At 38.5% G+C, this 12,243-nt stretch overlaps 1 protein-coding gene across 1 annotated transcript in view; it reads left to right on the top strand.

Annotated features, from left to right (window-relative positions):
* The window catches only part of LOC117078435 (teneurin-1), a 174,971-nt gene that overhangs the window by 37,265 nt on the left and 125,463 nt on the right, over positions 1-12,243 (top strand). The window contains exons 6-7 of the mRNA XM_033201989.1: positions 8,544-8,805; positions 11,413-11,680. Coding sequence (XP_033057880.1) covers positions 8,544-8,805; positions 11,413-11,680 — 530 coding nt within the window. The remainder of the gene's footprint in view (positions 1-8,543; positions 8,806-11,412; positions 11,681-12,243) is intronic.

Below are 12,243 nucleotides of genomic sequence, written 5' to 3'. Positions count from 1 at the left end.
ATATGAGAGTTGCTGATAGGATCCTCCATGTCCAAATCTCAATCCCTCCAGTTGGCCACAGTGCTTATAATTCTCACCAATGGTATCACTGCTTTGGGTGAAGCTATCAGCTCTCTGAGTCGCCGCTGAATGCAAATATGTCATGTGGAATGTAAAACTATTTACCCCCATTATCAATTACTTGCAAAAGTAAACTGACAAGTTTCCGTAAAGAACCAGGAAAGGTCTAGATCATGGGACCAAAGTAATTTATTCAAAGCAGAAGGAAGGATGGTGGTGAAAGACTGAGCCCTTAAAAGTGTGAAGAGATTAGATACTCACATAGAGAAGGGCCTACTTAGCAGAAAAGAAAAAAGCTTATTCTAAAGGAAAGGTGAATGTTTATGAGTATCTACTGTATGTCAGACACTTTCATGAATGTCTCTGTTTCATCCTCACAACAACTATCTGAGGTAAATATCATTATTATCACCCTCCCCATTTGTTGCATGAGAAAACTTATCCAGATAATAAGATAGAGTTCAAGATTTAAACCCAAGTAATCTTGCTCTTTTCTTCTATGATTTACCACCTTCAACTTAGATATATAACCAGTACTCAGTAAAGTGTTGAAAGAGAACTATTTGTAAATAGTTCAGCTAATGATAAGCAAAACAGGTGAAGACATTCTTAGAAGATTCTTTTTTTTTCCATTTTTATATATTTATTATTTATTTTTTATTATTATTATACTTTAAGTTCTAAGGTACATGTGCATAACGTGCAGGTTTGTTACATATGTATACTTGTGCCATGTTGGTGTGCTGCACCCATCAACTCGTCAGCACCCATCAACTCATCATTTACATCAGGTATAACTCCCAATGCAATCTCTCCCCCCTCCCCCTTCCCCCCTCCCCATGATAGGCCCGAGTGTGTGATGTTCCCCTTCCCAAGTCCAAGTGATGTCATTGTTCAGTTCCCACCTACGAGTGAGAACATGCGGTGTTTGGTTTTCTGTTCTTGTGATAGTTTGCTAAGAATGATGGTTTCCAGCTGCATCCATGTCCCTACAAAGGACACAAACTCATCCTTTTTTATGGCTGCATAGTATTCCATGGTGTATATGTGCCACATTTTCTTAATCCAGTCTGTCACTGATGGACATTTGGGTTGATTCCAAGTCTTTGCTATTGTGAATAGTGCCGCAATAAACATACGTGTGCATGTGTCTTTATAGCAGCATGATTTGTAATCCTTTGGGTATATACCCAGTAATGGGATGGCTGGGTCATACGGTACTTCTAGTTCTAGATCCTTGAGGAATCGCCATACTGTTTTCCATAATGGTTGAACTAGTTTACAATCCTACCAACAGTGTAAAAGTGTTCCTATTTCTCCACATCCTCTCCAGCACCTGTTGTTTCCTGACTTTTGAATGATTGCCATTCTAACCGTGTGAGATGGTATCTCATTGTGGTTTTGATTTGCATTTCTCTGATGGCCAGTGATGATGAGCATTTTTTCATGTGTCTGTTGGCTGTATGAATGTCTTCTTTTGAGAAATGTCTGTTCATATCCTTTGCCCACTTTTTGATGGGGTTGTTTGTTTTTTCCTTGTAAATTTGTTTGAGTTCTTTGTAGTTCTGGATATTAGCCCTTTGTCAGATGAGTAGATTGTAAAAATTTTCTCCCACTCTGTGGGTTGCCTGTTCACTCTGATGGTAGTTTCTTTTGCTGTGCAGAAGCTCTTTAGTTTAATTAGATCCCATTTGTCAATGTTGGCTTTTGTTGCCGTTGCTTTGGGTGTTTTAGACGTGAAGTCCTTGCCCATGCCTATGTCCTGAATGGTATTGCCTAGGTTTTCTTCTAGGGTTTTTATGGTATTAGGTCTAACATTTAAGTCTCTAATCCATCTTGAATTAATTTCGTATAAGGAGTAAGGAAAGGATCCAGTTTCAGCTTTCTGCTTATGGCTAGCCAATTTTCCCAGCACCATTTATTAAATAGGGAATCCTTTCCCCATTTCTTGTTTCTCTCAGGTTTGTCAAAGATCAGATGGCTGTAGATGTGTGGTATTATTTCTGAGGACTCTGTTCTGTTCCATTGGTCTATATCTCTGTTTTGGTACCAGTACCATGCTGTTTTGGTTACTGTAGCCTTGTAGTATAGTTTGAAGTCAGGAGTCAGGTAGCGTGATGCCTCCAGCTTTGTTCTTTTGACTTAGGATTGTCTTGGCAATGCGGGCTCTTTTTGGTTCCATATGAACTTTAAAGCAGTTTTTTCCAATTCTGTGAAGAAACTCATTGGTAGCTTGATGGGGATGGCATTGAATCTATAAATAACCTGGGCAGTATGGCCATTTTCACGATATTGATTCTTCCTATCCATGAGCATGGTATGTTCTTCCATTTGTTTGTGTCCTCTTTGATTTCACTGAGCAGTGGTTTGTAGTTCTCCTTGAAGAGGTCCTTTACATCCCTTGTAAGCTGGATTCCTAGGTATTTTATTCTCTTTGAGGCAATTGAGGACAAAGATACAACATACCAGAATCTCTGGGACACATTTAAAGCAGTGTGTAGGGGAAAATTTATAACACTAAATGCCCACAAGAGAAAGCTGGAAAGATCTAAAATTGACACTCTAACATCACAATTAAAAGAACTAGAGAGGCAAGAGCAAACACATTCAAAAGCTAACAGAAGGCAAGAAATAACTAAGATCAGAGCAGAACTGAAGGAGATAGAGACACAAAAAACCCTCCAAAAAATCAATGAATCCAAGACTTGGTTTTTTGAAAAGATCAACAAAATTGACAGACCGCTAGCAACACTAATAAAGAAGAAAAGAGAGAAGAATCAAATAGACGCAATAAAAAATGATAAAGGGGATATCACCACTGACCCCACAGAAATACAAACTACCATCAGAGAATACTATAAACACCTCTACGCAAATAACTAGAAAATCTAGAAGAAATGGATAATTTCCTGGATACTTACACTCTTCCAAGACTAAACCAGGAAGAAGTTGAATCCCTAAATAGACCAATAGCAGGCTCTGAAATTGAGGCAATAATTAATAGCCTACCCCCAAAAAAGTCCAGGACCAGATGGATTCACAGCTGAATTCTACCAGAGGTACAAGAGGAGCTGGTACCATTCCTTCTGAAACTATTCCAATCAATAGATAAAGAGGGAATCCTCCCTAACTCATTTTATGAGGCCAACTTCATTCTGATACCAAAGCCTGGCGGAGACACAGCAAAAAAAGAAATTTTAGACCAATATCCCTGATGAACATCAATGCAAAAATCCTCAATAAAATACTGGCAAACCGGATTCAGCAGCACATCAAAAAGCTTATCCAGCATGATCAAGTGGGCTTCATTCCTGGGATGCAAGGCTGGTTCAACATTCGCAAATCAATAAACGTAGTCCAGCATATAAACAGAACCAAAGACAAGAACCACATGATTATCTCAATAGATGCAGAAAAGGCTTTTGACAAAATTCAACAGCCCTTCATGCTAAAACGCTCAATAAATTCGGTATTGATGGAACGTACCTCAAAATAATAAGAGCTATTTATGACAAACCCACAGCCAATATCATACTGAATGGGCAAAAACTGGAAAAATTCCCTCTGAAACCTGGCACAAGACAGGGATGCCCTCTCTCACCACTCCTATTCAACATAGTGTTGGAAGTTCTGGCTAGGGCAATCAGGCAAGAGAAAGAAATCAAGGGTATCCAGTTAGGAAAAGAAGAAGTCAAATTGTCCCTTTTGCAGATGACATGATTGTATATTTAGAAAACCCCATTGTCTCAGCCCAAAATCTCCTTAAGCTGATAAGCAACTTCAGCAAAGTCTCAGGATACAAAATTAATGTACAAAACACAAGCATTCTTATACACCAGTAACAGACAAACAGAGAGCCAAATCATGAATGAACTTCCATTCACAATTGCTTCAAAGAGAATAAAATACCTAGGAATGCAACTTACAAGCGATGTAAAGGACCTCTTCAAGGAGAACTACAAACCACTGCTCAGTGAAATCAAAGAGGACACAAACAAATGGAAGAACATACCATGCTCATGGATAGGAAGAATCAATATCGTGAAAATGCCATACTGCCCAAGGTTATTTATAGATTCAATGCCATCCCCATCAAGCTACCAATGAGTTTCTTCACAGAATTGGAAAAACTGCTTTAAAGTTCATATGGAACCAAAAAGAGCCCGCATTGCCAAGACAATCCTAAGTCAAAAGAACAAAGCTGGAGGCATCACGCTACCTGACTCCTGACTTCAAACTATACTACAAGGCTACAGTAACCAAAACAGCATGGTACTGGTACCAAAACAGAGATATAGACCAATGGAACAGAACAGAGTCCTCAGAAATAATACCACACATCTACAGCCATCTGATCTTTGACAAACCTGAGAGAAACAAGAAATGGGGAAAGGATTCCCTATTTAATAAATGGTGCTGGGAAAATTGGCTAGCCATAAGCAGAAAGCTGAAACTGGATCCTTTCCTTACTCCTTATACGAAAATTAATTCAAGATGGATTAGAGACTTAAATGTTAGACCTAATACCATAAAAACCCTAGAAGAAAACCTAGGCAATACCATTCAGGACATAGGCATGGGCAAGGACTTCACGTCTAAAACACCCAAAGCAACGGCAACAAAAGCCAACATGACAAATGGGATCTAATTAAACTAAAGAGCTTCTGCACAGCAAAAGAAACTACCATCAGAGTGAACAGGCAACCCACAGAGTGGGAGAAAATTTTTACAATCTACTCATCTGACAAAGGGCTAATATCCAGAACCTACAAAGAACTCAAACAAATTTACAAGGAAAAAACAAACAACCCCATCAAAAAGTGGGCAAAGGATATGAACAGACATTTCTCAAAAGAAGACATTCATACAGCCAACAGACACATGAAAAAATGCTCATCATCACTGGCCATCAGAGAAATGCAAATCAAAACCACAATGAGATACCATCTCACACCGGTTAGAATGGCAATCATTCAAAAGTCAGGAAACAACAGGTGCTGGAGAGGATGTGGAGAAATAGGAACACTTTTACACTGTTGGTGGGATTGTAAACTAGTTCAACCATTATGGAAAACAGTATGGCGATTCCTCAAGGATCTAGAACTAGAAGTACCGTATGACCCAGCCATCCCATTACTGGGTATATACCCAAAGGATTACAAATCATGCTGCTATAAAGACACATGCACACGTATGTTTATTGCGGCACTATTCACAATAGCAAAGACTTGGAATCAACCCAAATGTCCATCAGTGACAGACTGGATTAAGAAAATGTGGCACATATACACCATGGAATACTATGCAGCCATAAAAAAGGATGAGTTTGTGTCCTTTGTAGGGACATGGATGCCGCTGGAAACCATCATTCTCAGCAAACTATCACAAGAACAGAAAACCAAACACCGCATGTTCTCACTCGTAGGTGGGAACTGAAGAATGACATCACTTGGACTCGGGAAGGGGAACATCACACACCGGGGCCTATCATGGGGAGGGGGGAGGGGGAGGGATTACAATGGGAGTTGTACCTGATGTAAATGACGAGTTGATGGATGCTGACGAGTTGATGGGTGCAGCACACCAACATGGCACAAGTATACATATGTAACAATCCTGCACGTTATGCACATGTACCCTAGAACTTAAAGTGTAATAAAAAAAAAAAAAAGCTAAGTATATTCCTTGCAGATCCTAAGTGTTCATACTGTTTTTTTTTTTTTTCTCATTAAACTTTTTTAATGGGTCTCAAAAAAAAAAAAAAAAAAAGATTGTGGGGACTGGCAAGTCTGAAATCTGTGAGGCAGGCTAGAAGACTGGAAACTCTCAGGAAAGAGATGCAGTGGTCTTAAGGCAGAATTTCTTCTTCCTCACAGAAACAGTTTTGCCCACCCACATTATCAAGGACCATCTCCTTTACTTAAATTCACTGATTATAGATATTAACCACATCTCCAAAAGACCTCCACAGCAATACCTACATTGATGTTTCATTAAATAACTCAGAACTATAACCTAGCCAAGTAGAGATATAAAATGAACCATCATAAGAAGCCTAAAGGAAGTTCCAAGGAGACCCTAAAAATCAGTATCTGCTCATGGATATAATCAAAAGCTGGCCTATAGTTCACTTGAACTACAAAAAAAGGAAAACATATGGCAAATGTAGTAGACAATGGATCTGATTTGAGAAGAAAGGTAACAGTTGTTGAGTTCCTACTACATTCTTGACCCTTAATTCTTTATCTCATTTATTCATTTACAATAGCAGCTAAGAGATAGATTATAGAGGCTTCATTTTACTGGTGAGAAAACTGCATCTCAGTAAGGTTAAATAGCCCAAAGACACAAAGTTAACAGGGCAAAGCTGGGATTCAAACCCAGATATATGTGAAACCAAACCCACATTCTTTCTACAAAACAAGATGCCTGGCCTGTCTGCATAATCTTTCTAGAAGGACTGAATAAAAGGTTTTTTAAAAAAGAGAGATAATATTTCTGGGCACTTACGTTCTTATCTGGGTCGTTTATTTAGTTTTCATGTTTGTGTTTGTTTTATGTTTTTAAATAAATAAGCACTTAAATTTCGAGTCAAGAGTCAAGGTTGGGTGAGGCATATAAACTTCCCCAAGGATACATACTTAAATCCACAAAGAAGGTGAACTAGAGGAAAGGTTTCTTGACAAGTAGTGTCAGATTTTCCCCACTACACTTGCCTTAAACTGCTCCCGTATTATTATGAATTCAGACCCTCTGTCTTAAACCATAAACCGTTTGGGTTTTCTTTAGTTCATACCTAGATTATTTTCTGTAGCTAACACAGTTCTTCAAATCCTATTTTTGGAAACTGCCTTAATATAAAGCTACTTCACTGAAAAAGCAGCAATAAAAAACACGGTATTATCCATCCTTTGTTACTGTTCATTTATCTTTATCTGCAAGATTTCTGCAACAAAACACAATTGGTAATACTATAATAAATATAATAAATGTCATAAGAGGAGAGTGGTGAGATGTCCATAATTAAGTCTGACTCCCTATCAGGGCTTTTTATCATTGAAGAAGTGTTTTGCTGAAAGATCTTTTTTAATGCAGGCAATTGCTTACATCTCTCTCTTGTGGATTTAAGTTGCCTTGAATATTAAGGAACATCATATTGCCCTTTATCCATTTTTAACATAAAAATGATAATTTATCATTATCTTACTTTTTATATAGGAGTTTATGCTTTTCAAATGCTCTCAAGTACATCATCTCAAAGATGTCATTATACTTAAAAGAGAAGTAAGGTAGAACCATCTAGTGCAGAATAAAATGAAATCTGAATCTGTTCGGCTCCAATGCAATAGTCTTGTCATAGACCACATCTAGAGATAGACAGAGTCGGCTTGCAGCAGAGGTAGTCTTGCTTTGTCATAGATAGAGAAGGAGTTGTTGGTGAAGTTGTGCAGGGTTCATTACAGGCTGTCTTACAAAAAGAAACCAAAAACCGTTGTGAAGCAAACCAGAGATCTTAAATCTGAGATTCAAGTAGACTAGGAGGCCAAAGAGGGTAGTCAAATGTAGATAGGGCTCGGTCGGGCATAGCTGAGTTCAAAGAAATTTTCCCTAACAATTGAACTCTGCTGATGTCTTTCTCCAAATGCCGTCTCAAAGACACTGTCTGGTTTCTGACACGATGTTTGTGACCCTGAACAAGATATTTAACCTTTTGGCTCCTTACTTTTCTTATGTTACATTATAGGATTTTTTGGAAAATGAATAATGCATCATTCTCAAAGATGCTGCTAAATGTTAGATGGTCATCTTTCTGTTATCTTTAGCATAAGTGGAGAAGCTGTGTCAGATTTGGCTTTGCAGAAATACATGCAGTGATTTTGTGTAAGACAGCATTAAAATTAATTGGTTTACAGGCTGGGCACAGTGGCTCACGCCTGTAATCCCAGCACTTTGGGAGGCCGAGGTGGGTGAATCACCTAAGGTCAGGAGTTCAAGAACAGCTTGACAAATATGGTGAAATCCCGTCTCTATTAAAGAATACAAAAATTAGCCTGGCATGGTGGTGTACACCTGTAGTCCTAGCTACTCGGGAGGCTGAGACAGGAGAATTGCTCGAACCCGGGAGGCGGAGGTTGTGGTGAGCCAAGATCACACCACTGCACTCCAGCCTGAGGTGACAGAGCGAGACTCCATCTCAAAAAAAAAATAAAAAATAAAAAATAAAACGGTTTACAAATTTCGAGGGAATATCAACTGGTGACATGGAAAGGCTTCTTAGAAGACCGCTAGATAGTGAAAAGAGTGAAAAGAAGTCATCTATTGAATGAATATATTGCTAGAGAGAATTTATAAGATAGACAATACAAGTGGATATAGTTGAGTCCCCCAAAAAAGGAAACGGCACTGAAATTAACCTATTTTTTTAACTGGAATTTTTAAATTTTTCATTTGATTGCAACTGTCTTATGTTTTTTCCTTCTCAGCTTTGACCTCGTAGCCATCGGTGGTATCTCCGTCATCTTAATCTTCGACCGATCACCTTTCCTGCCTGAGAAGAGGACACTCTGGTTGCCTTGGAATCAGTTTATTGTGGTGGAGAAAGTCACCATGCAGAGAGTCGTATCAGACCCGCCATCCTGTGATATCTCCAACTTTATCAGCCCAAACCCTATTGTGCTTCCTTCACCACTCACATCATTTGGAGGATCCTGTCCAGAGAGGGGAACTATTGTTCCTGAGCTGCAGGTGAGTATATTGGCCTTTGAATGTATAAAATAATAATATCATGGAGTTGTCAACAGTGGATAATAGCTACATTCCTTTTCCTATTCTTGTTGCCATCCTTATAATGTGCTACCCTTTATTTGTCAAGAGAAGTCGTCAAATGTTTTTCTGGCACACATTTTTAACATAATTGGCCAGGGCATTAGAATGCTATCTGTGGCCATGGAACAGAACAAGATTAAGTAGCTTTCATAAGAATTAAACCCCAATCCTTGACCTAATAAACACTGTGCTCTAAGAACAAAGCTAGCTGGCTTATTAGTAATAACAGTATAATCCATGAGCTTGGACTGTTTGTGGTTCTGAAATTAAAAATCCTTAAGAAATTGAGTTTTTGAGCTGGGCATGGTGGCTCACGCCTGTAATCCCAGCACTTTGGGAGGCCGAGGTGGGAAGATCACCTGAGATTGAGAGTTCAAGACCAACCTGACCAACATGGAGAAACCCCGCCTCTACTAAAAATACAAAATTAGTCAGGCGTGGGGGTGCATGCCTGTAATCCCAACTACTCCAGAGGCTGAGGAAGGAGAATTGCTTGAACCCGGGAGAAGGAGATTGCAATGAGCCAAGATCACACCATTGCACTCCAGCCTGGGCAACAAGAGTGAAACTCTGTCTCAAAAAAAAAAAAAAGAAGAAAAGAAAAAAATTCTAGTTTTCTTCTATTGTCTAGTTTGTATCATTGTCATTATTCTTAGAAGACATGATAACTTCTCTTGTCTAGCTGTGTAAAGTAAACATAGTTTTCAAGCCTGTGCAGTTTCGGTTTTTTTTTTTTTTTTTTTCAAAAAAGCTTTGCTTCTGAGTGTTCAAGCTTTATAGTCAGGAGAAGACATTTTTGAACCTTGATATTTTAACATTCCTGAGAATTATTCTTTATTGAGCATTCAATATTGTAATTTCAATATTAAGCCATTCAAACAACCATAGTACAATTCCCTCACCACATTATAGAAACATTTTAATGATAATTAAATGTGGAAGCACCAAAATGGACTCATAGGTCTTACAGATCCAGAAATCCAGAAGTAAATGCATGCTCCAAGATAGAATTGATTGTTCTTTCATCATAACACCACCCACCAGCTCTTAGCAGTACCCAGAGAATACCACTTTGGAAAGGCTTACACAAAAATACTGCCCTTCAGGAAAAGCAGTCCAAAGAGCTACCCATTATCTTTTCCATTGCTCTTTGCTTAGAAAGGAAGAAAAAACAAGACAGTGTTTAATGAGTACATTTGATTTGTACACCAATTCCTTCACGGATGTCATTAGGAAGTATGGGTCTTCTTTCAGCACGAAAGTTTCCAGACTTATCTAGGATTGCATGTTTTCTTAGGAAAATGAACTACTAAGTTGGTGAGTGTCATGCTATCCTTCTCTATTGTACTTCTGTCACCATCTGAGAAGACAGCTGGTGGACAACTCTGGTATCAAATGGCTAATGTAGAGGGAGAAACATTAGGCAAAGTGTACAAAAAAGGATCGTGTCCTCAGAAACAGAAGAAAGACTAAAAATCCTGGACAATATGAGATACCATATGTTTAACAATCAGTTCTGCTATGTGCACAAGTTTGGAAAAGAGGGGACAAGGTTCTGAGGTAAAAATGAATAAAAGCATGAAAATATCTACACTACTCATGTCACCTTAAGTGTATTGAATAGGATAGGCTTTTTCTTCAGAGGTCTTTTGAAAGATGAAAGTCATAGAACACATGATTCAGTTTTAGTTACCACCTTTGGTTATTTAACTTTATCTGTGGTGATAAGCAAACAAATAATAGCAATTAATCAAAGAAGCCAAGTGGTATTTTTACTCTGAGACCAACGTTTAGTGTAAAATTTGCAGAGGAATTAGTGGAAGTTATTTGCTTCTCAGTCACAAGTGCCAACTTGGAGAAACTTGTTCCCAGCCATTGCTACATCCAGGCACAGAAAAAATATAAGAGAAAAATTTGATTAAAAATTTGGCCTCAGGGTCATTTCAAAGCTCCAAAGAAAACGAATTTGATGGCATCAGTAAAGATTAATTCTAGGGAAACTATAATCTTTGTCATAAAATATCACTTGCTGGGCCTGCTTCTCAAGTTCTTCCTCTTAGAGAGCCTAGCCTGAATAAGGATTACACCAATGGTTTTATGATATACGACTTAACACCAAACAAGATTTTGTGTATGTTTATATAAGAAAAAGACCCCTTAATGGAGCCCATAGTACTGAATTGCTTGACATTCAGCGGTATGATCTTTTTCAACTCCTACTAAGCAGTTTTTGGAACACTGTTGAAAAGCTGAAATTGTTCCTTACACAATCTTTCCTGGTATGGGAAAAAATAAAAACAATCCTTAAGTTTGGGTCTTGTCTCCATTCAGGTTTGGTGCAAAATTCAAAACCTATTATTATACAGTCTCACAAAGATTCAAGAACAAATGCCTTGACATCCTTAGACCTGTTTAAGCTCTCTCCTTTGGCATGTTTCAAAGATAACTAAGCGCGCAATATCCTCATCTACCTGCGACCACTGACAAGAGCCTATTTGGCTTTTTTTATTATTATTATTATTTCAGGTTGTACAGGAGGAGATTCCCATTCCCTCCAGCTTTGTGAGCCTGAGTTACCTGAGCAGCCGCACCCCTGGGTATAAAACCCTGCTACGGATCCTTCTGACACATTCAACGATTCCTGTCGGGATGATAAAAGTACACCTCACAGTAGCTGTGGAAGGGCGACTCACACAGAAGTGGTTTCCCGCCGCAATTAATCTTGTCTACACGTTTGCTTGGAACAAGACCGACATCTATGGACAGAAGGTTTGGGGCCTGGCAGAGGCTTTGGGTATGTTGAACTAATTATATGTAAATAGCAGTATTACATGCACAGAACAGAAAATACTTGTTGTGTGTTAATTTGTATTTGGAATAATTATTGATTTTCTTCTGTTTGAAGGATCTAAGGCATTTTTCATTTAAACACTCCCTTGAGGCAGTTTAGAGTTCCCTTTTGACACATTTTTGCTTCAAAAAGATTTTAGTTCCCCTTTCATGATGGCTGCGTACCAAAGGAATCACGCAATATCTGACTTGTAACTGTCACCAGAGCCGAATGCTGCCTTCTAAATGTGACCTTTGGTGTGGCATTCTATAGGCCATGTTTTTGGATTTGACGTTTAGACTGTCATTTCTACTTAGAGACTACAAAATTCTAACTTATAGCCATCTCCACTTATTATCTTTTATGTCTAAGATGGTTAGACTTCATTAACTTGTTACTTCTTCAGGTTAAATAAAAAATCATCCTGCCTTCCTATTCTTTTTGATTTTCTGTAATCTCAAGACCTTAAAACCTAGCATCTTATAGATAGCAGGGACCTGAAGAGGTCCTTTGGGCCTGTGGTTTTC

This window comes from Trachypithecus francoisi, unplaced genomic scaffold (assembly GCF_009764315.1).
Source record: "Trachypithecus francoisi isolate TF-2019V2 unplaced genomic scaffold, Tfra_2.0 Lachesis_group6, whole genome shotgun sequence".
Classification (NCBI taxonomy): domain Eukaryota; kingdom Metazoa; phylum Chordata; class Mammalia; order Primates; family Cercopithecidae; genus Trachypithecus; species Trachypithecus francoisi.
Note: the sequence above shows the minus strand (reverse complement) of the source record. Positions and strands in the feature narration are given on the sequence as shown.